Genomic DNA, 23973 nt, shown 5'->3' with positions numbered 1-23973 from the left:
CTTCCATCTGCTGGTGCACTTTTCCAAATGGCCACAACAGCTAGAGCTGGGCTGCTCCAAAGCCAGGAGCCAGGAGCTTCTTCGGGTCTTCTGTGTGCGTGTAGGAACCCAAGCTCTGGGGTCATCTTCTACTGCTTTTCCAGGCCATAAACGGAGAGCTTGATCTGAAGCGAGGCAGCCAAGACACAAACTGACGCCCATATGGGATGCTGGTGCCACTGTGCAGAGGCTTGGCCTAAGCCATAAGCCACAGTGCCAGCCCCGAGGAAGTTTTGTAATGGCTGATGTGAATATTGGGTTAGTGAAGCTTGTTCAAGAGTTTTATCTTTTCACTTCAATTAACAGGTCATTGTAACAGTCAAATAAATCAGAAACATGTAAAACAAAAGGCAAAGCTCCCTGTAGTACAACCCTTCTGTTTTTTTTTTTCCCCAGTCCCCCCCCCCCCCCCCCCGTAGAATACATTAGAAGTGGATAATAATGTGCTTTTAGAAATTATTGGATGGGGACCAGCACTATGGTGTAGTGGGTAAAATTGCTGCCTGCAGCATCCACATGCTGTGTGGGTGCCAGTTCGAGGCCTGGCTGCTCCACTTAAGATCCAGCTTCCTCCCTGCTAGTGTGGCTGGGAAGGCAGGAGAGGATGGCCCAGCGACTTGGGCCCCTGCACCCACGTATGGGAGACCAGGAAGAAGCTCCTGGCTTCTGGCTAGACTGCAGTCCCGGTCTCCCATACAGTCCAGTAGTTGGGTGGCAGGAACCCAATCTCTTGGGTCATCACTGCAGCCTCCCAGGGTCTGCAGTAGCAGAAAGCTGGAGTCAGGAGTCTGGGTATTGAATCCAGGCACTGTGGTACAAAACCACTCTGATTTGTTTTTTAAAGTATCAGAAAGTCATTCTTAGTTCATTATTATGATTTATTCATCCATTTTCCTTTTTGTTCTATTTTCTTTTTTTTTTTTAAGATTTATTTTATTTGAAAGGCAGCATTACAAAGAGAGAGGGAAAAATACATATAGAGAGAAAATTTCATCTTCTGATTCACTCCTCAAATGGGTGCAAAGGCTAGGACTGGCCAGGCCAAAGCCAGGAGCTTCATCTGGGTTTCCCAGGTGGGTGTCAGGGGCCCAAGGACTTTGGCCGTCTTCCACTGCTTTCCCAGGTGCATTAGCAGGGAGCTGGATTAGAAGTGAAGCAGTTGGGGACTCAAACCAGAGCCTGTATGGGATGCTAGCGTTGCAGGTAGTGGCTTAACTCATTACACCACAGTGCGAGCCCTGTTTAGTCTTATATTGTAATGTCCTTTAACCCATCAGGGATTTCCTTTTTTTTTTTTTTTTTTTTTTCTTTTTGACAGGCAGAGTGGACAGAGAGAGAGAGACAGAGAGAAAGGTCTTCCTTTTGCCGTTGGTTCACCCTCCAATGGCCGCCGCGGTAGCGCGCTGCGGCCGGCGCACCGCGCTGTTCCGATGGCAGGAACCAGGTACTTATCCTGGTCTCCCATGGGGTGCAGAGCCCAAACACTTGGGCTATCCTCCACTGCACTCCCTGGCCACAGCAGAGAGCTGGCCTGGAAGAGGGGCAACCGGGACAGGATCGGTGCCCCGACCGGGACTAGAACCCGGTGTGCCGGCGCCGCAAGGCGGAGGATTAGCCTGTTGAGCCACGGCGCCGGCCAGGGATTTCCTTTTTTATGAAGAGTGAGGAAGGGGCTAGTTTTGAATTTTTTTCTGTTTAGCTTTATGTTTTTTTTTTTTCAACACTATTGAGTTGTCAGTGACCAGTTCAGTAGTAGTTATGAATCTATGAAGATAACAGAACAGCCTGCCTGATTGGTGATCTCCTGCCCAAATCTACCATCTGAGCCAGAATTGGAGCATTGCCCCTTAAAGACCATGCTTGCGATTGTCTTGCCTGTTTGTTTTTCACTGGCACCTGTACTACTACATAGTATTAAAACTCAAATCTGCTTATTTAAGCAAGACTTCTAAATATTCTGTTGCTCTAACTATGGAATCCATGGACTTATGTAATACAGTGTCTCATTTCTTAGTTTTTGTCTTTTATCTGCTTCTTCCCTCCCTGTTTTCTGTCCCTTTCCTTCTTTCTTCCCTTATTTTTTACTCACAGGCCTGTTTTTTAGTTAGATACTTGAGTTTGAATGTGATGGATCAACATGACTGGTTAGTTGTTTCATGTTCTTTTTTGAGAATTCTATAGATTTATTAGCTTCATGTCCTGTGCTGTATCTGATCTCTAGTATTTTAGCAAAACTGGATTTTAGCAAAACTGGAGTTTTTAGCAAAGTTACAGTTAATGAGGGAATGAGTTATGCTAATAGCCCCCTTTCAGACCAAATAGCATTGGATTTTAGCCTGGGATTATTTAGGTCTTTTCTGTTTATGATCTCTTTCATTCAGGGCCAGGCTCCTGAAGCTGGGATACTGAGAAGAGCTTTAAGGGTCTCTAAACTTAACTGAAATTATTGTACGTTTATGTTAAATGTTATATATGTCTACCTTCCCATCTCCCAAGCCGTTGGAAAGAACTATAACAACTGGCATAGGATAAAAGTGAGTTCAGAAGTTAGTAGCCTTATGTTGTCAAGTGGAGGTTCTTCACCCGTTTTGGAATGGCTCTGTAACATAAATATTTACCAACAAAAATGGAAATAATTTACAACCTGAGACCAGTCACTCTTTGGTTCCTTAACACCTCCAATATACTTCATTAGTTGCTTTCATCAGATACGTCTGGGTCAAGATATTAACTGTTTTTGTCTGCATTTTTATTTCTGCCTCTCTCATACTTGAGAAGTTGTCTCCTTCAATCACTTTTTTCCTCCTCTTTTGTCTTTTTTTCCCCTTAGATTTATTTATTTTATTTGAAAAGCAGAGTTACAGAGAAAGAGAGTGAGATCTTTCACCACTGATACACTCCCCAAATGGCCAAAGCAGCTGAGGCTGGGCTAGGCCAAAGCCAGGAGCCAGGAGTTTAATCCAAGTCTCCCACATGGATGCAGAGGCTCAAGTACTTGATCGGTCTTTGCTTTCCCAGGCACATTAGCAGGGAGCTGGATCAGAAGTGGAGCAGCTGGGATGTTGGTGTCACAGGTGGTGGCTTAACCAACTATGCCACAATGCAGGCCCCCTCTTTTGTCTTCCAAACATGGTTATGAACTCACTTCCATTTTTTAAAAATTTTATTTATGTTATACAAGTTTTTGGGGCCAGCGCTGTGGCGTGGGGGGTAAAGCCACTGCCTGCAATGCCAGCATCCCGTGTGGGTGCTGATTCGAGTCCTGGCACTCCACTTCCTATCCAGCTCTCTGCTATGGCCTGGGAAAGCAGTAGATGGCCCAAGTCCTTGGACCTCTGCACCCACGTGGGAGACTTGGAAGAAGCTCCTGGCTCCTGGCTCCTGGCTTCTGATTAGCGCAGTTCCGGCTGTTGCGGCCAATTGGGGAGTGAACCAGTGGATGGAAGACCTCTATCTCTCCTTTGTGTAACTCTTTCAAATAAATAAATCTTTTAAAAAAAGTTTCATGTTTTTCATATATATGAACTTTCTTCTGTTATTAAGTTTATTCAAATTTTGAATTTAAATTATATGATGTCATTTTCATCAGACAGGCTAGCCAATTTAAAAACTTGTGTGTATTATCTTTTCTTTCCTCAAATCCTGAGGAATTTAAGATAGTTTCAGAAGTCATCTCTAGCTTTTCTCAAGAGCTGGTGTCAACTGATGCTTTCTCCTCATCCTTTTTCTCCTGGAGTGACAGCTTTCCTGTTCCTTCCTCATTGTTCTTAGGTGGAAAGGCTAACAGATAATAGACAATGTGAACAATTATGTCTCTGACATAAATTAATAAGCAAGCCAACTATTATCCAAGAATATTTTTTACTTGAATAATTGTGTATTTCCTCATACTACGTGGAAGTTGGGCTTAACCCTCCTCATGGTAAAGATTGTTGAGGGGCAGGATGGCCCTAGCTTTTGTCCTCTAGGATAGCCTGCTGTGAAAATGGGGAGTCATACCTACCTCGTAGGGTAGTTGTCAATTTTAAAGAAGTTAACTTTGGTAAAATCTCTAGCACAGTGCTGGCACGTAGTAGGGTGTGTTAACTCTGGTAAATCTCTAGCACGGTGCTGGCACATAGTAGGGTGTGTTAATTTCTTTCCCTTCCCTGCAGGCCATTCACCTGCTCTTCCCTCTACGATTTTCCATAACACAGTTTTTACTTGGAACCAGCCTGCCAAGAATCTCAGTTTGGTTGTGTACTCCTACAACTGCTATTTTTGGCTTGACTTCCCTCTCCAGCTCCCAGTGGTCCAGCCACACAGTCGCCTATTGTACCAGCTGGTTGATGTAAGTCTATCCATCCTCAGAGGAACCTGGTTACTTACCAGTAAGCTCCATTTCTCTGAAAATGTGGCATCCTTGATAACCATTCTAGTCATTTTCTTTACTGTTGATGATAAATCATTTTTAATGATTTCCCTATGTGCTCCTCAAGTTGGAATTAGAATTAGAGAAGTTAATTTGTTGATATATAGGTCTCATAGTTCCTGATTCCAGGACACATGACTCTGATCAGGTAAAATGTTCTGAAGACCCATGAGGTCAAAATTGTTTTCACTACTCTGAGTGATATGAGACTAAATTATGTAAACTGTCAAGGGTGATACATTTTCAAAGAAAAAGAAGTTGCTGATAAGTAACTGGGAATTTTGAGTAATTTTCCTTTAAGTCAAATAAGAATTCCCAAACTTGTTTTACCAACAAATGCTTTTGCATTTGAATATGATTTCATGAATGAAAGGAATATGGTTATTAGTTAAGGTTAACAGTTAAAGCATGGGATACATTTCTAGAGATACTGCAGAGATAGAAGGTGGGGTAGACTGTTTTCTGAAAAGGTGCTCTTACCTTTAAACGGATATTGAAGTTGAAGTCTCTATTAGGGAAAATCAGCAAATGCAGTCTGTTAGTCCAGAAACATTTTTTGAGTGCCTACTTTTTTTTTTTTTTTTTTTCGAGACACTGTGCTGAGTATTGTTTCACACTGTTACTTTGCCTCAGCTACTTTTGCCCTCAGAGAGCTTATTTCCTATTCCTGGGCTACTCAAAATTGAGATAATGGGGTTTGGGAGCAGCATACAGATATGAGCTTGGAAGTAGTACTTACTGCGTTAGCCTATGCCTTCTTGATTTCTGTGCTTCTTTAAGTTCTTTCTGTTCATGGGAAACCAGCTGACTTCATTCAATATACTCAGCCTTTCCTGCATTACCAGAATTAGATGAAGCAAAAACTATTATGTCCTTTTATACAACTGTTGAACCTTATGTGTGACCTTGGTTTGGATGTTAAAACAAGCAAATCAGAATTGGAGGGGCAGCCCCCCTCTAAATTTCAAAGGCAGCTCTTCTGCAGAATTAAAACCACAGAATTAATTTATCCCCTCTCCTGCTTTGCTTGTAAAGCCAAAATGAATGAAATGGTTGTGGTTTGAAATCACTGTACAGTATGTAACACTTCATTCACTAATTATAACCAACCCTCACCCCCAAATTTACCCAGTTAAGAATAAAGAATGAAAGAAGCCTTGGTATTAATAAGAATAAGAAGAGGAAGTTGGTGGAGGAGTTACTCCTGTATTGTTGCCAACATGTCTCTTTGATACAGCAGATATTGTATGGTTATCTTCATTATTTTACCTTATGAGCATCACAAAGGCAAGAACTACAGCACAGTAATAAGCTCTTGGGTGATGCAGTCAGATTTAGGTTTTAATTCTGATTTTGTAGTTTACTACCTTTGTGACTAGGCAAATTATTTAATTTTTCTGTACCTCAGTCTCCTCATTTGAAGTTGTGATGTTAAAACTATTTAATGTCATAAAGTTGTAATGAAAAATAAAGATAATGTATATAAGGACTTAGCACAGTGCCTACAACATAGTATGTGCTCAACAAATGTTAACTGCTGTTATTGGATTATTAGATAGATGTATGAAAGATATTATCTGAGGCCAAAGAGCATAAAAGGGAAAGATTATAGGTTGTAGATTATAAGTAAACACTCATACCTTATTTACATGAGCTATAAGCTTTCTAGTATTGTTATCTCTATCTTTGCGTATTTGGAAAGTAAATTAATAGATTAATCTTTGTTGGAGTTCCTAAGTACTCTGTCCTTTAACCTTTACTTCCACTAAGGAAGGAATTATTATTATTTTTTAAAATTTTTTGACAGGCAGAGTTATAGACAGTGAGAGAGAGACAGAGAGAAAGGTCTTCCTTTTCCATTGGTTCACAATGGCTACCATGGCCGGTGCTGCGCTGATCTGAAGCCAGGAACCGGCTGCTTCCTCCCGGTCTCCCATGGGGGTGCAGGGGCCCAAGCACTTGGGCCATCCTCCACTGCCTTCCCAGGCCACAGCAGAGAGCTAGACTGGAAGAGGAGCAACCGGGACTAGTACCGGCGCCCCAACCAGGACTAGAACCTTGTGTGCCGGTGCTGCAGGCGGAGGATTAGCCAAGTGAGCCATGGCGCCGGCCCAGGAAGGAATTATTTTTATGCTGCAGTGACCTTGATGACTGTGAGATTATGTCACTGGCCTGGTGCAGTGCTTGGGGGCCAGGTATGACCTCTATGCCAAAAATTTCTACTCTAATTTCATTAGATTTAGTCCTGCTATTTTTTTTCATCTAAATAGAAATTAAACATTTAATATGTTTGTGTGTGTATGTGTATATATATGTATATATATATACATACATACATATAATTCTATGTTTCATCTTACTCAGTTTTTTTGCCCTGTTTTCACTGATTGTAAATCATGAGTAGGGTATCCAGGATATTTTTTGAGAAGGTTCTGGAGGCCTGATGATTAGATAGTAGTACTCTTTTTTTTTTTTTTTTTTCTTAAACAGGCAGAAAGAGACAGAAAGGAATAGTGTTACTCTTTTAAGAAAAGGTGGGATCCTAGGTAGAATGGAAATTGCTGTGATTATTCAGGTACAAATTTTTACCATATTTCATAGAATCAAAAGTGCAACATTTTTAACATGAAACATGCATAATTAGAATTGTATTATGTCATAGTTTGATTGGCAACATTTTCCTTTGGTGATATGGAAGATAATGGTTTGCCTTGAAATTGGTAACATTGTAGATTGCATGAAGTATGTTATTTCAAGGGATTATATACCATTAAACATAGAAATAATGTGTCATGGCAGGATGTGTAGTGAGTATGAGCAGAGGCTCCAGAGTTAGACTTTCAGGGTTTAGATTCTAGCCTTACCTAATGTGCAACTTTGGCCAAAATAATTACCCTTTCTTTATTGTAGTTTTCTCAACTCTTACATGGGAGCTAAGAATAATGTTAAGAATGTTATAATGAGGACTAACTGTAAGACATATAATGTGTTTAAAGTAGTGTCTAGTACACAGGAAAATAATATTGGCTACTAATTTAAGAGATTTTCAGAATTGATTTGAATCCACTTTGTTGTGATTGAAACTCAAATTTGTTACCCTTAATATTTATGTATCATCAATAACATCAGCAAATGACACTGGTTTTTGAAAGAAGATAAAGGTGAATCTAAGAAGTGTCCTTATTCTAATAAAGATTTAGGTGACATATTTGTTAAATATATTACTATTCTTTGTGATTGAGGTATAAGAAATTAAGTTGGAGCTAGGAAATGTATAGTGAGAATACGGACCAGTTAAGCAGGTTGTTGAGACTAACGTAAATATAATCTTTGATTCCTCTTGATCTTGGTAAGTATGGGAAAAGGTTGGAGGGCTTTGAAAATTTGCAATGTCTGAGGAATTTTTTTCACCCAAAGTTAGAGAGAATTTTTATGAACTTTACTGTTCTAGGTAAAGAAATTTTCTTTCTGTAAGTAGACAGTGTCTCTTTACAATATGATGGCTACAACTTAAGGTTGTCCTTTTGTTCTCAAGAGCAAATTTTATTTTTTCTGTTTTAGTGTTCAGTGACCAGTGACTTGGATTTTCCAACACAAGTCATCCCGTTAAAGACTCTGAATGCAGTTGCTTCAGTACCCATAATGTATTCTTGGTCTCCCCTACAGCAGAATTTTATGGTATGTAAATAGTATATCTTCTGCTTATTTGATAGTAACTTATTTTGAATTAAAAAACCCATAATTTTCTTGTCAAGGTGAATCAAGATAGTATAAATAATGCTATCAAAATGATGACTGTTAGAGAAATTGAAAAAATTTGACTAACACAGTGTATATTTGATAGGCAGAGTTTCAGAGAAGCAGAGAGAGAGAGGAGAGATCTTCATCTGCTTGTTCATTCCCCAGATGGCTGCAATGGCCAGGGCTGTGCCAGGCCAAAGCCAAGAGCCAGGAGCGTCATCCACCTCTCCCATGTGTATGGCAGGGCCATCTTCTGATGCTTTTCCCAGGCCATGAACCTATAGGCACCATTTTTTAGGTGGCTTTACTTGCTGTGCCACAATACTGGACCCTCAATACAGTTTTTAAAAATGCATCTGTAGGGGTAGGTCTCAGGCTTAGCAATTAAGACACTAATAGAAAACCATGTCCCATATTCCAGTACCTGGGTTCAGTACCCAACTCTGGTTTCTGATTCCAGCTTTCTGCTAACACAGACTCAGGGAGACAACAGTAATGGGTCAAGGAATTGGGCCCTTGTAATGCAGCTGGGAGAACTGGTTTGAATTCTGGCTCCAGCTCTTGCCTGGCTGTCTTGGCCGTTGTGTGCATTTGGGGAGTGAACCAGTGGGTGGAGCTCTCTCTCTTCTCTCTGCTTCTCAGATAATCGATCAAGCAATGCACTTTAAAGAAAATTTGTAGTGTTGCCTTTTCCCTATATTCTGCAAATGAAAATTGTTAAGCAAAAACCATACCCAGGTTTAAACACATTAAAACACATTAAAAGCAGCTTGATTTTTAGTCTAAGTGGAAAAAATAAATAAGATAAAGACTGAAGTTTACAGTTCTTACCCCTTATCAGTATCCTATAATCTCAGTCTGATTTGGCATTTTTCTTATTTAAGAGCTTAAAACAATTTTAGGCAGCATGTTATTAAGTGATAATGTATACTAGGAAGCAATATTGGGGCTTCTAAAACACAAATTAGCAAATTTCCACAGGTTACACGTTTCCAGTAGCTTTTGTAATAAAAAGCTAGTGTTTATTTATTTGAAAGGCAGAGCTACTTAGAGGCATAGGCACAGAGAGAGAAGTCTTCTGCTGGCTCACTCCTCAGATGGCCACAATGGCTGGTGAAGCCAGGAGCCAGGCGCTTCTCCCGGGTCTCCCATGTGGGTGTAAGGACCCAATGACTTGGGCCATTTTCTGCTGCTTTCCCAGGCCATAGCAGAGTGCTGCATTGGAAGTGGAGCATCCAGGACTCAAACTGGTTCCCATATGGGATACTAGCACTGCAGGTGGCAACTTTACCCGCTACACCATGGCACTGGCCCCAAGAGTTTAATTCTTTATAGAAGTAGAGTGAAGGAGGGTGGAATGAAAGAGCAATTAAAGTGTATATTTTTGACTTCTGTTGTTAAATAATAAATTCATAGTACTTGACTTATAAGGTGGGAAGACCACTAAAATGTTGTATCCTTGGTGAGCCTACTTTGAAGAATTGTTTACTGGTTTAAAAAATGATAGTTTTGATATTGATATTCTTAGTGACTTATATAACAGGAGATTAAAGGTAGACTTGAGCTACTCTTCTGCAGTTGCATAAATTGTATGTTTAAAGCTTTACTACTCAAAACATTTAGTTTGAGAATCATATTGCTAGACCTTTAGAGGGGGTTCTTATTATTAATCGACTAAAATTCTGAAAGAATTTTTTTAAAGATTTATTTTTATTTGAAAGAGTTACATAGAGAAAGAAAGGCAGAGAGAGAGAGAGGTCTTCCATCCACTGGTTCACTCCCCAGATGGCTGCAGTGGCCATAGCTGCACCGAACTGAAGTTGGGAGCCAGGAGCTTCTTCTGGATCTCCCATGCGGGTGCAGGACACTTGGGCCATCTTCTACTGTTTTCCTTGGCTATGGCAGAGAGCAGCCGGGACTTGAACCAGCATCCATATGGAATGTCGGCATTGCAGGCGGTGGCTTTACCCGTTACGCCACAGTGCCGGCCCCAGAATATTGTGTTAAAAGTTGTCAGTAAATATTATTAGGAATTGTCGATGGGTTCTGGTCACTGAGCAAAGCAACTCAGACAGGCTATATTATGGCTAGAATATGTTTTGGGGGGCAAAGGTTATACGGGTACAGTTAGGAAGATAAAAGAGCCAAATATCATTTAATTTTTTCTTACATCCAAAGAAATGAATTCTGCTAGTTTAAATGGTAGTAGTAAAGTGAGATGAGATGAAAACAGGACCATAGTGTGTATGTAAGTTTGCATCTTTATATAGATGGGAGGGAAAGTCCAGCCTGCAGGTCACATAAGGTCTATGAAATCATCTGGTCTGGCCCTGCTGAGGCTACAGCAGATGGGAATCAAAATTCAATAAGTCTGTATAGAAGGCTTAATAATTTTTTTTAAGGATCATTTTATTTATTTGAAAAGCAGAGTTACAGAGAGAGGGGGCAGACACACACACACACACATACATATATGCACACACGCAAACACAGAGATTTCATCTGCTAGTATACTTCCAAAATGGCCCCAATACCCAGGGACTGGACTGGGCTGGGCTGGACTGGTCCAAGCCAAGAGCTTCATCCCAGTCTGCCATATGGGTGGCAGGGGTCCAAGCACTTGGGCCATCTTCTGCTACTTTTCCAGGTGAGTTAATAGGGAGCCTGATTGTAATTGGAGCAGCCAGGAATGGAATCTGTGCTCATGGGATGCAGGCATTGCCTGCAGTAGCTTAACCTGCTGTGCCACAACGCTGGCTCCAACAGCAGGCTGATTTTTGAGTTGGTAATTTTTTGAATGATATAAATATACAAATGGCCCTCGGCAGAAAAACGTTGCCACCTTTGGCTGATGAATACATTAAAATTCTAGGTTTTCATTTTATACCTTAAATTTCCCCTTTCTGCCAATTTCCCTCATTTGTCTCAAGAACTGTTATCTTTATGAATGTTCCTGTTGACCTCAGTTTATCTAAGGATTGTTTGAAGGTTTTCTTTTTCCTTCTATTTCCTGTCTGCTGATTCCTGAATGTAACATTTGTCTTAACTGTGTCATCTTCTGTATCAGTCATGGTCATATTTCTGATTCCAGCCTGCACCATCTCACTTTATTTTTATTTTTTTAAAGATTTTATTTATTTATTTGAAAGGTAGAATTACAGACAATGAGAGGGAGAGACAGAGAGAAAGGTCTGCCTTCTGTTGGTTCACTCCCCAAATGGCCGCAATGGCTGGAGCTGTGCCGATCTGAAGCCAGAAGCCAGATGCTTCTTCCTGATCTCCCGTGTGGGCACAGGGGCCCAAGCACTTGGGCCATCCTCCACTGCTTTACCAGGCCACAGCAGAGAGCTGGATTGGAAGAGGAGCAGCCGGGACTAGAACCGGTGCCCATATGGGATGCTGGCGCTGCAGGCACAGGATTAAATTAACCCACTGTGCCATGGCGCCAGCCACCCCATCTCACTTTAAATAGCTGACTTGTCTTCCTACAGTCTTAGCCAGTCTATTCTGTGTATCAGAATAATTTTTCTAAAATTCTTTTTTTTATCAGTACTCTGTTCAGAGGCCTCTTAAGATTTAGATTTAAATTTACTTTGAATTACTCTGTTTTCTTTAAACATGCACTTCAGAACTGTCCAGTCTTCATTTAAAATTATTGTCTTTTTTATTTATTGAAAATTCTCTTCCATGGATGTCAACTTTCAGTCTCTTATATTCTTGAATACTCCATTTTTCCTGAACTTTTCTTTGATTGGCTCTTTCTTGCAAAGCTAGCAACTTTTTCTTCACTGTGGTCTTCTGAAACTTGATATAAGCTAATCTATTGTTACCTTAGTAGCACAGTCAGCATTCATCTCGGTATTAAAATACTTTGTTACTGTACAGTGTTCTTTTGCATATAAGTGTGAATCATTTGGAATAAACTTTATAATAGACTATTGATATTTTATTTTACATCCCTAGAATTTTATTATATTGACTGTCTTAACTAGAGCATTAAGTGAAGTTTAGAAATGTTTACTTATGGTAGTTTTTTTTTTTTTTTTTGGGTTGGGTAGCTATGCATAGTTGATTCTGATAAACTATATTTCATCAGTTCTAAGATACTCTCTCCCATTTCAGTATCTGAAATAGGAATTTTTAAAAATTGATGATGTCTTGTTGTAGTCTGCAGCATTTTTTCCTTCTTAGAGGCATATGATAGTAATATTGATGATATGTTAGGCTATGTGAAGTATTTTTTCTTAATTTTTTTCTCTGTCAACAGTTTTGTTTTCTCAGGTACAGTTACTGGTGAGAGCTCTTTTATTCCTTTATAGCTTTTCAGAGTTTGCTGTCTGAGTCGTATTTTATTTGAAAAGGTTTATTTAGGGGCCAGCTTTGTGGCATAGCCAGTTAAGCTGCTTCCTGCTGCACCGGCATCCTGTGTAGGTGCTGATTTGTGTCCTGGCTGTTCTTCCGGCTGCACTTTTGATCCAGCTCCCTGCTAATGTACCTGGGACAGCAGTGGAAGATGATCCAAGTGCTTGGCCTCTTGCCACCCACTTGGAAAACCTGGAAGAAGCTCTTGAGTTCGACCTGGCTCAGCCTTGGCCATTGTGGCCATTTGGGAGTGAACCAGCAGCTGGAAGATTTCTATCTCTCCTTCTCTCTATAACTTTACCTTCCAACCTGATAAATAAATCTTTTTTTAAGAAAGTGGAAAGGTTTATTTACTCTATTTACTTGAAAGGCAGAGAGACAGAGGTAGACAGGGGCTGTCCATCTGCTGGTTCACTCTCCAAATGCCTGCAACAGTCATGCTGGGCTAGGTTGAAGCCAAGAGCTGGAAACTTCATTTGGATCTCCCACATGGGTGGCAGGGACCCAAGTACTTGAGCCAACACCTATTATCTCAGAGTGCACATAAGCAGGAAGCTGGATTTGGATGCAGAACTGGTACCTTAATGAAGGTACTCTGATACTGCCCAAGTAGCATCTCTGTTTATTTATTTATTTTTTTAAAGATCTTTACTTATGTGACAGAGTTAAGGAGAGATGGAGGCAAAGATCTTCCATCTGCCTGTTTACTCCCCAAACAGAAGCCAACTCCTGGCTGGGCCAATATGAGCTTCTTCTGGATCTCTCGTGTGGGTGCAGGAGCCCAAGCACTTGATCCATCTTTCACTGCTTTTCCAGGACATAGCAGAGAGCTGGATTGGGAAATTTGACCTGGCACCCATATGGGATACTGGCTCTGCAGGTGGAGGCTTAGCCTACTATATCACACCACTGGCCCCCCAAGTAGCATCTTAATTGCCGTGCCAAACACCTGCTCATGACTGATATTTTAATTCTGTACAATGGGTAAAGACATCTACTTAAGAAAAAAAGTTGTGTTTTAGTTATAGTACATTGCCATTTTAAAAATGTTTTAATACTAAGATTAAGTCTGGTTTTTAATTTTTTTTTAACTTTTAGGTGGAAGATGAAACTGTTTTACATAACATTCCTTATATGGGGGATGAAGTTCTAGACCAGGACGGCACTTTCATTGAAGAACTAATAAAAAATTATGATGGAAAAGTACACGGAGATAGAGGTGAGCCATGTTTATTCTCTTGCAAAAATGGCTAAAGAATTGAGAGATAACCTTGTTTTTTTTTTTTTTTTTAACATAGGGTATGAAGAATCATTTTTAATAATAAAATTAAAATTTACACCAAACTCAAAGGACTGACATAGGCTCAGAAACCCAATATTTTCAATCTTTTTCCTGTTTTTATAAAACAAAGTTTTAAAGCTTTATTTGAGGCGGGGGGTGGGGGTGGGGTGGGGAATATGTGAGAGTGAGTGTGTCTATCTGCTGGCTCACTCCCCAAATGCCCATAACAGCTGGGATTGGGCCAGGTGGAAGCCAGGTGCCAGGAACTAAATCCAGGATTCCCATGTGGGTGGCAACAATCCAAGTATTTGATATCACCTGCTACCTTCCAGGATCTACATCAGCAGGAAGCTGGAATTGGGAGCAGAGTCAGGACTGTAACTAGGTGCTCTGATACAGTATGTGGATATCTTAACCACCCACTAGACCCAGTATCTGCCCCTTCCTTGTTTTTAATTGGAGGCTCATGTTTGCCACTTACTTATCTGTAGTTGGTTAGCATAAATTATAATGCAGTAACAGGCAAATCAAATAGAAATTGCGTGGGTATCTAGATTTTAAGACTTTTTACTAGTAAAATTAATTAGGGTTGGGGCTCTGCTTCTGTGGCACATGGCCCTACTGCTCAAAATTATCTTCTGCAATGGACTATAGAAACACCTGAAATTCAGTTGTTAGAATCTATGTGTGTGTATGTGTGTGTTTAGGAGGTTATGCTAAAGTGTCTGAAAGGAGGGTGATATTTGCAATGTCATTTTCATTCATTTTCATTCTTAGTGTAAACCAATACCTGCTATAATCAATTTAAGGACAGATACATTGTTTGGGAGGGGGCTAAAGCTATAATTAATTGTAGAGGATTGGGTTAGTGCTAGGCCTTGATTTCAAGAAAAAGTGACAAGTATTAAAGATAAATTCTCTTTCCTAACTTTGATTAAGAACAGTCTTGAAAATGATCTTATCTGTTCCCCAAACCTCCCAGTTTAATACTAATTTTTATAATACTGATAGGCTATGGCCTTTTCCAAACTAGAAAAGGAATACATAAACTTTTGTCATTGCCACTTTCCTCTGTTTATTTCTGATATCCCTTAACAAATTTCAGAATGTGGGTTCATAAATGATGAAATTTTTGTGGAATTGGTGAATGCTCTTGGTCAATACAATGATGATGATGACGACGATGATGGAGATGATCCTGATGACAGAGAAGAGAAACAGAAGGATCTAGAGGACAACCGAGATGGTACGCTTGATTATTAGGTTTTTGTGTAGCCATTACACTCTTCTTTCAAATAGTGAAATAAATGTAGAAATTAGTTTCTTCTTTTTCTTCTCTTTATCACATTGATAGTAGTATCAAAATTTGAATATTATTTGCAACATTTCATCCTGCATTTGAGCATCTTTGTGTTTTCGTTGTTGTTAGCAAAGGAAACTAATCTTTTCTGTGAGCATCTGAGCAATTATCTTAACCATCATTGTAATATAACATTCTGTATGTCTATATTGCTTTGTGTGTGTATGCATATACTATATACGTATCAGTTGTATGCTAATCACCTCATATGCATCATCTTAATCCTAATAAAGACTCCATAAGGTGGATATTATTAGATCCGTAAGATCACACTACTGGGGAGAAATGGAACCTTGAACTCCATGATGATAACCAAAATATAAGTGACTTTAGACTTATGCCTTTCTTCCCCTGAGTCAGTTATGACTCTCCAAAAAGTAGTCTGTCCCAACACAGTCTGTGTTTGATATTTTCTGCTTGGCATAGATCATATTAAAGCAGCATAGAATTCTTTGGGGAAAAATTGCAATTTCAAAGATGCATAGTTTTTTTTTTGTTTTGTTTTTGTTTTTTTTTTTTAAATAATAAAGTGATACCTTAGTGGTGATCTAGTTTAAACTCTTTGTTTTACAGGTGAGGAGACAGACTGAAGTAGTTAAGTAAGCAGTCAGGCCCAGTGACAAAATTAGTAGCATGATTGGGATTAAAACGTAGGGGCTGGTGCTGTGGCTCAGCAGGTTAATGCTCTGGCCTAAAGCGCCGGCATCCCATATGGGCACTGATTCTAGTCCCAGCTGCTCCTTTTCCAATCCAGCTCTCTCTTATGGCCTGGAAAAGCAATGGAAGATGGCCTAAGTCCTTGGGCCCCTTTACCCACATGGGAGACCCAGAGGAAGCTCCTGGCTCCTGGCTCCTGGCTTTGGATCGGTGCACCTCTGGCCATTGTGGTCAATTGGGGAGTGAACCATCGGATGGAAGACCTCTCCTCTCTCTCTCTCTCTCTCTGTAACTCTGGCTTTCAAATAAACAAATAAATCTTTAAAAAAAAAAAAAAAAAAAGAACCTGTCTTCCAGAACCCTTTTCTTTTTTCAGATTTATTTATTTTGCTTGAAAATCAAAGTTACACAGAGAGAGGAGAGGCAGAGAGAGAGGTCTTCCATTCGCTGGTTCACTCCCCAGATGGCCGCAACGGCTGGAGCTGTGCCGATCTGGAGCCAGGAGCCAGGAGCTCCTTCCGGGTCTCCCACGTGGGTGCAGGGGCCCAAGGACTAGGGCCGTCTTCTACTGCTTTCCCAGGCCATAGCAGAGAGCTGGATCGGAAGTGGAGCAGCTGGGACTGTAACTGCGCCCATATGGGGTGCTGGCACTGCAGGCGGCGGCTTTACGTGCTACGCCATAGCTCTGGCCCCTTCTAGAACTCTGAAAACTTTTCATATTTGTATTTGAATTTTGTGTTTGACATATGCACATTCCATAAATACACATAAAATATGTTAGTGAAACAAAAAGTTGATGATTTCTTAGAAAATCAACTATGTTATAGAGATAGTTATGTATAGAAAATGAAAGATTGAAAACTTGTTTTCTTCATGTTTTCCCCCTTTCATATTTCCCTATTTAGATAAAGAAATCCACCCACCTCGGAAATTTCCTTCTGATAAAATTTTTGAAGCCATTTCCTCAATGTTTCCAGATAAGGGCACAGCAGAAGAACTAAAGGAAAAGTAAGATTTGCTTTTCCGAGATAGTCTCACTTTGTGTGCTGTGGAAACTCTCCTTTACGTTTATTTACAAATGCAACAAATATAGCCACTTACTTGTTTATAGTGTGGGCAAGATGTTTGAAGCAATATATTTATCTGTGGTATTCTACACTATAAAACATTATAGTTGAATAAATGCTTTTATATTTATGTGCATACACTATATACATGTGTAAAATTTATAGCAGTCTATTTAGAGGAAAATTTCTCCGGATACTAGCAGAATGTTTAGTAACATTGATGATTAATTAAAACTAATATCCTTTTTCATGATATACCTGAATCATTTCATTGAATTTGATTCTTGATATCTAATTGCTTCTTTGTCTATATAAAGATTGATTTGTGTTAGATATATTCCTTTTTGTTTTAGGCAAGGTAAACATTAAAATAATACATGGAAACCTTTTGGAAACTTTATTTTGAAAAAGTGATTTTTCTTTTATATTTACTTACGTTTTTCTTGGTTACTGTCAGATACAAAGAACTCACCGAGCAGCAGCTCCCAGGTGCACTTCCTCCTGAATGTACTCCCAATATAGATGGACCAAATGCTAAATCTGTTCAGAGGGAGCAAAGCTTACATTCATTTCATACGCTTTTCTGTAGGCGATGTTTTAAATATGACTGCTTCCTACATCGTAAGTGCAATTATTGTACGTTTTCATTTTCCATCTCTTGTTGTGGAATTATGTTTTAAAGCAACTCAAATAATGTTATTTACTACAACTAGAATTTTCTATTGAATCTTACAGTTAAGATTGAAAAATACATTATGAACTCTGTATTGTTATTTTTATGTTGTTGCTTGAGGATTGTTTTTACACACATTTAATTCAGACTTCTGTTTTAAAGAAATTGGCTAAAAAGATGCTATATTAGTTCTTGTCTACTTAGTGTTGAATTTTTTTTTTTTTTTTGATCCTCTGGGTAAGTTGCTTTTCTTTTCTTTTTTTTTTTTTTTTTTAAAGATATATTTAGTTATTTCAAAGTCAGAGTTACACAGAGAGAGGAGAGGAGAGGCAGAGAGAGAGGTCTTCCATCCAATGGTTCACTCCCCAACTGGCCGCAACAGCCAGAGCTGCGCCGTTCTGGAGCCAGGAGCATCCTCCGGGTCTCCCATGTGGGTAAACGGGCCCAAGGACTTGGGCCATCTTGTACTGCTTTCCCAGGCCATAGCAGAGAGCTGGATCAGAAGTGGAGTAGTCAGGTATCAAACCGGTGCCCATATAGGATGCCGGCGCTTCAGGCCAGAACGTTAACCTGCTGCGCCACAGTGCCGGCCCAGTAAGTTGCTTTTTAAATACCCGTGTTTGTATACTAGCAAAGCATGAAATGTTCTTAATGAATTATGATACATCCAATAATACTTTTTTCCCCTGACATTTTTAGGAAATGAAGTTTCTTAGTAATTTTCCAGTTAACTGGACCTTATTTTTAAGTACATTTTTAAAAGTATCAACTACTTTTGAGGTATATATTTTGAAAATATATTTCATACTTCCTAATTTTCAGAGTTTACATAATATAGTTCAACTTTTTCCGTATTATATTTTAGGGTGCCTGTTTATGGCATAGTAATACTTCTAGATGCTTTTGACCCTGCACTAAATGGCCTCACATTGCTTTGCCTTTTGGGTTTTGTGTCCCTACTTTTTTTTTTTTTTTTTTTTAAAGAAGATTTATTTATTTATTTGAAAGGCAGAGTTACAGAGAGGCAGATTCAGGGAGAGAGAGAGAGATGTCTTCCATCCACTGGTTTACTTCCCAAATGGCTCCAATGGCCAGAGCTGGGCTCATCTGAAGCCAGGAGCCAGGAGCTTCTTCCGGGTCTCCCACGTGGGTGCAGGGGCCCAAGGACTTGGGCCACCTTATACTGCTTTCCCAGGCCACAGCGGAGATTGGGATTGGAAAGGGAGCAGCCAGGACTTGAACCAGCATCCATATGGGATGCTGGCACCACTTGCGGTGTTTTGTGTGTGTGTGTGTGTGTGTGTTTGGCAGGTAGTGTTATACAGAGAGAGAGAGGTCTTCCTTCCATTGGTTCACTCCCCAGATGGCTGCTATGGCCAGTTCTGCGCCGAACCAAAGCCGGGAGCCAGGTGCTTCTTCCTGGTCTCCCATGCGGGTTCAGGGGCCCAAGCACCTGGGCCATCCTCCACTGCCCTCCCGGGCCACAGCAGAGAGCTGGACTGGAAGAGGAGCAACTGGGACTAGAATCTGGCACCCATATGGGATGCTGGTGCCGCAGGCAGAGGATTAACCAAGTGAGCCACAGCACCGGCCCTGCAGGCGGTGGTTTTACACAATACGCCACAGCACCAGCCCCCCCGCCCCCTTTTTTTAAAACATTTATGCTCTGTACTCTTAATCTAGTTTAAATTTATGATATGGTAGTATAATCTATAGTAAGTCTTCCATTTTTTTGCTTTAGGCATTGGACGATTATCAAATGTTTGGTCTTAAACTGTGTTATTTTCACACAGCCCTTGAAATGATTGTCTTGAGTTGCATTTTAATTCCTCTTTATACACCACCATTTTGTTAATAATATTGTAAATTGCATTTAGATGTCATAAGAAAAGAATTGGAGGGAGCTCTGTTTTTGAGTCATTGAAAAGTTCTTTCCAATTTGTTTATAGCTATAGCATTTAATGTATCTTTTGTACACATGAACCAGCAAAATAAGGTACTATTTTTACACCTTATTATAAGAGTTATTTCATTGTGCTCTTCAGAGATGAGTAATTTTGGTGAACCTTGAACATGTTTAAGCTGGAGAGAAGAGAAATACTGCACTTTAATACAGGTGGCCTTCGTAGGACAATAGACTGCCACCTGCAGCAGTTACCAGGCGCAGCTTCCCTTCATCTTCTTCATTTTTTTTAAATGTATTTATTCATTTATTTGATACAGAGAGTGAAGGAGAGAGACAGAGAGAGAGAGAGAGAGAGAGGTCTTCCATCTGCTGGTTCACTCCTCAAATGGCTGCAATGGCCAGGGCTGAAGCCAGGAGTCAGGAGCTTCTTCCAGGTCTCCCACGTGGGTGCAGGGACCCAAGCACTTGGGCCATCTTCTGCTGCTTTCTCAGGGGAGCTGGATCGGAAGTAGAGCAGTCCCAATGCCTGCAATGCAGGCAGAGGCTTAACCTATGCCGCAGCATTGGCCGGCCCTCGCACCTTCCTTTCTTGTACTAGAGCCAGTTTCTTCATAATTGAACCTAAACAAATTCTTAAGGTATTTCATTGCCTTACATGAACTTTGCACACCATGCATTTTTTTATATAAAATAAGTTATTAAAATAAATGTTAAACATAGCATTTTGTGCTAGAGGTATTTTTTTATCTCTGAATTAATGTGTGCGAAATAGTTGAAATACCTGGCTTCTGTTAGGCCATCTATAAGGTGAACAAATTTCATGTGTTTCATATATACAGATTTAGGAGCATAGTGATACTTCCCCACCCTACCCTGTCTCTTACCCTCCTTCCTCCTTTCTTACTCTTAATTTTTATGACATACTTTCAGTTTATTTTATAATCATTTATAATCATAAGCTTAACTCTCTGCTAAGTAAAGAATTCAACAAATAGTAGAAAAAATATTTGGTCAATAGTAGAGATAAGGGCTGATAATTTTAAGTTTCACACACTTAAATCTTTTTAAAGTCTTTTATCTGACCTTTGTATTTTCCTCTAAAGGCACAGGCTCTCCCTAGGTTATTTCTTTCTTTCTTTCTTTTTCCCCGAAGAATTATTTATTTATTTGAAAGACAGATGAAGAGGTACAGCCAGAGAGAGAGAGAGAGAGAGAGAGGTCTTCTATCCTCTGTTCACTTCCCAAATGGCTGCCATGGCCAAAGCTGAGCTGATCCAAAGCCAGGAGCCAGGAGCTTATTCCAGGTCTCCCATGTGGGTACAGGGGCCCAAGGACCTGGGTCATCATCTACTACTTCAGGCCATAGCAGAGAGCTGGATAGGAAGTGGAACAGTTGGGACTTGAGCCAGCACCCATATGGGATGCTGGTGTCCCAAGTGGCAGCTTTACCTGCTAAAGCACAGTGCTAGTACCTGTCCTCTTTACCTTTAAAAATGAGTTTTGGGGCTGGCGCTGTGGCGTAGCGGGTGAAGCCACTGCCTATAGTGCCAGCATTCCATATGTGTGCCAATTCGAGACCCGGCTGCTCTACTTCCAATCCAACTCTTCACTATGGCCTGGGAAAGCAGTAGAAGATGGCCCAAGTGCTTGGGCCCCTGCATGCACATGAGAGACCTGGAAGAAGCTCCTGGCTCCTGCCTTCGGATCGGCGCAGCTCTGGCCGTTGGGGCCATCTGTGGAGTGAACCAGTAGATGAATACCTCTCTATCTGCTTCTGCCTCTCTGTAACTCTGCCTTTCAAATAAATAAATAAATCTTTAAAAAAATGAGTTTTAATAAGTGGTATTGTTTTACTCTCCATTTGATAATTTATTGCTGAAATCAAGAAATTGTAGGTGTCAGAATTTTGTTGATAAAATAGTAATCTGATTTTATTTTGTGAATATCAGCTGCTCATATGGAGAGTAGTAAAGACTTACTTGAAATATGTTTATAATTTATAGTTTACGTGCATCAATTCTGTTTGCAAGGAAAAAAGAAATTACTAATCATTCTGGAACTTACTGTGTTGCCTTCCTGCTTAGGGTTGGAGGAGGAGAAGGAGCAACAGCAGAGAATACATTGTAATAGCTCAATGAGAACTTGAAGGAAAGTTGTATAAAGTAATGTAAACCACATATTAGGAAGGTTACAGTCTATTATCATTAGTTTTCCCAGGGAAGTTAAAAAAAAGTGACAAAGTATTTCACAGTTGTATATGGGTACTTGATATTGATGTTTAATTTATTTTGCAGCTTTTCATGCAACACCCAACACTTACAAGCGGAAGAACACAGAAACAGCTCTAGACAATAAACCTTGTGGACCACAGTGTTACCAGCATTTGGTAAGACTTAGTGCTTTATTATTCCAGAGGGTATTTGAGAAGCCTTAACTTTGAACTTTGGTGGAGGTGATAAAGTCAGTGTTAACATTGTCTGTACCCATACTTTTATTGGCCATATAATAGGTAGATTTTCTTACCCATGTTATTTCTTTCATAGCCCACGTACCACACATTTTAGTCCTTCATTAATTTTTTATTATCTTTTGTTTATCTGTGTTATCTCTTCAGCAACATTTCAAGGTCGTTAGGCTCAAGGACTCATACCTTCTACAAAGTTTGTGAGAATGTGGAGTACAGGTAGCCCACTTAGAAACCAGAAACGCAGTAATCTTATGCTGTAGTTCCTAAGTCTTTCTCATAGCCATATTCTTTCTTTGAGTTTCTTTAGAAGCACTGTAGTTTGAGCTGTATTATAGATCCCAATTTTTTTTTGTTGTTGTTATTTTTTTAAGTGATGGAGACAAGGTAAGGGGTTAGGAAAATATGAGGTAGGAAAGTTGTTTTTTACGGGTACTATCTTATTTTTACCATTTCCCCTCTTTGAACCAAGCCACTCCTACCTAGGAACTAAATGGGTATAAATTGCCTGTTGGATTTTGGACAGAAGATTCATTGAATGGCACCTGCAGAAGGTATCCTATTTTTAAGCAATTTGGTTTGTGTAGAATGAAGTATAAAACTGTTGGCTACTCTCAAACTTCTCCCTTCTATTTCCACTAAAAAACAGAATTCTTGAGCATATTTTGTAATATTCTGTACAAGGCAGAATTGTATTTGGCTCATCTAAAATGTTTCTGTGGTCTCTCTAAACCATGCTCTCTTACCATTGTTTTATACTTTCTGAGACTGGATTGTTGTACCTCATACTGCGAACTGTAACCCTCAGACACTTGTTCCTGAAGTTCCTTTCATGTCTTCCTGTGGCAGCTTATCCCTCACAGGAAAAAAAAGGAATCTGATGTTTTTAGAGTATGGCAGGAAGTGACAAAGTCAAGCTTGTGTACGTGTGTTGTATTCTTTAAGTAAACACCACCATAAAGGGCTATGTATTACCTTAACTCCTGAAGTAGGAATCTGACTTAATGTACATTAGACATGTTACTGTTTTTGTAAAGATGTTCCTTTAAATAGGTATAAATATAAATATAGAAATAACTATCTTTGTATATACATAATTTATTTTATGGTCTAACTTAATTATAATCAGTTTATATTTCACAAATTCACTACACATAACTGTCTTGCCTGACAATATATTAAACCCATATTTATCTAAAGTTTTCAAATTATCAAAAGCAGATCAAAACAAAGCATATACAAATGTTTATTTGTGACAAATGGATATTATGATGGATGTCTTGACTAATTTGTCTTATGCAGTCTTTATTTTTTGCTCTTCCACCAAAATGATTTTTGAACTTTACCCTGATGTCTACCTTTTTCATTTTGTAGGAGGGAGCAAAGGAGTTTGCTGCTGCCCTCACTGCTGAGCGGATAAAGACCCCCCCAAAACGCCCAGGGGGTCGCAGACGAGGACGGCTCCCTAATAACAGTAGCAGACCCAGCACCCCCACCATCAATGTGCTGGAGTCGAAGGACACGGACAGTGATAGGGAGGCGGGAACTGAAACTGGGGGAGAAAACAATGATAAAGAAGAAGAGGAGAAAAAAGATGAAACTTCTAGTTCTTCTGGTAAGGCACATCTAATAACTGGGTTTTACCATTGCTTTCAAAGCCTCATATTGGGAAGATTAAGGATGTATTGGATACTTTTCTTAGTTGGTTAGTTTTCAATATAACCAGAAGTCCAAGACCACAGAACATCATTCAGGGATGTGAAGCTGAACTGTTCTTGCTGTTTTCTGCCCCCAACTCCTACTCTGGCCTATGGGTTGTTGAAAGGTTGATAATGCAGCTTATTCTGTCTCTTTGTGCTATGTACTTTCTCAGACAGGGCATCATGAAATTTAGATCATGCATGTGGTTTAGTGTTCTTGAAGTTCTTTGATTTGTTTTGGTTAGAGAGAAAATTAGTACTGATGAGTTAGTATTTTACTGATTGGATTTTAGTTACTGATACTATTATTT

General features: G+C 39.8%; 1 protein-coding gene across 13 annotated transcripts in view; it reads left to right on the top strand.

The window, feature by feature from the left end:
- The window catches only part of EZH2 (enhancer of zeste 2 polycomb repressive complex 2 subunit), a 74713-nt gene that overhangs the window by 37598 nt on the left and 13142 nt on the right, over window positions 1–23973 (top strand). For 6 of the 13 annotated variants that reach the window (XM_062191246.1, XM_062191154.1, XM_062191948.1 and 3 more), the window contains 7 exons: window positions 8012–8128; window positions 13652–13772; window positions 14941–15081; window positions 16758–16860; window positions 17377–17555; window positions 21793–21884; window positions 23337–23577. In XM_062191246.1, coding sequence (XP_062047230.1) covers window positions 8012–8128; window positions 13652–13772; window positions 14941–15081; window positions 16758–16860; window positions 17377–17555; window positions 21793–21884; window positions 23337–23577 — 994 coding nt within the window. The remainder of the gene's footprint in view (window positions 1–8011; window positions 8129–13651; window positions 13773–14940; window positions 15082–16757; window positions 16861–17376; window positions 17556–21792; window positions 21885–23336; window positions 23578–23973) is intronic. The other 7 variants (XM_062192037.1, XM_062191522.1, XM_062191861.1 and 4 more) reach the window with 3 other exon arrangements.

The sequence above is a fragment of the Lepus europaeus genome, chromosome 1 (assembly GCF_033115175.1).
Source record: "Lepus europaeus isolate LE1 chromosome 1, mLepTim1.pri, whole genome shotgun sequence".
NCBI lineage: Eukaryota > Metazoa > Chordata > Mammalia > Lagomorpha > Leporidae > Lepus > Lepus europaeus.
This window is presented reverse-complemented; position numbering and strand designations above follow the sequence as displayed.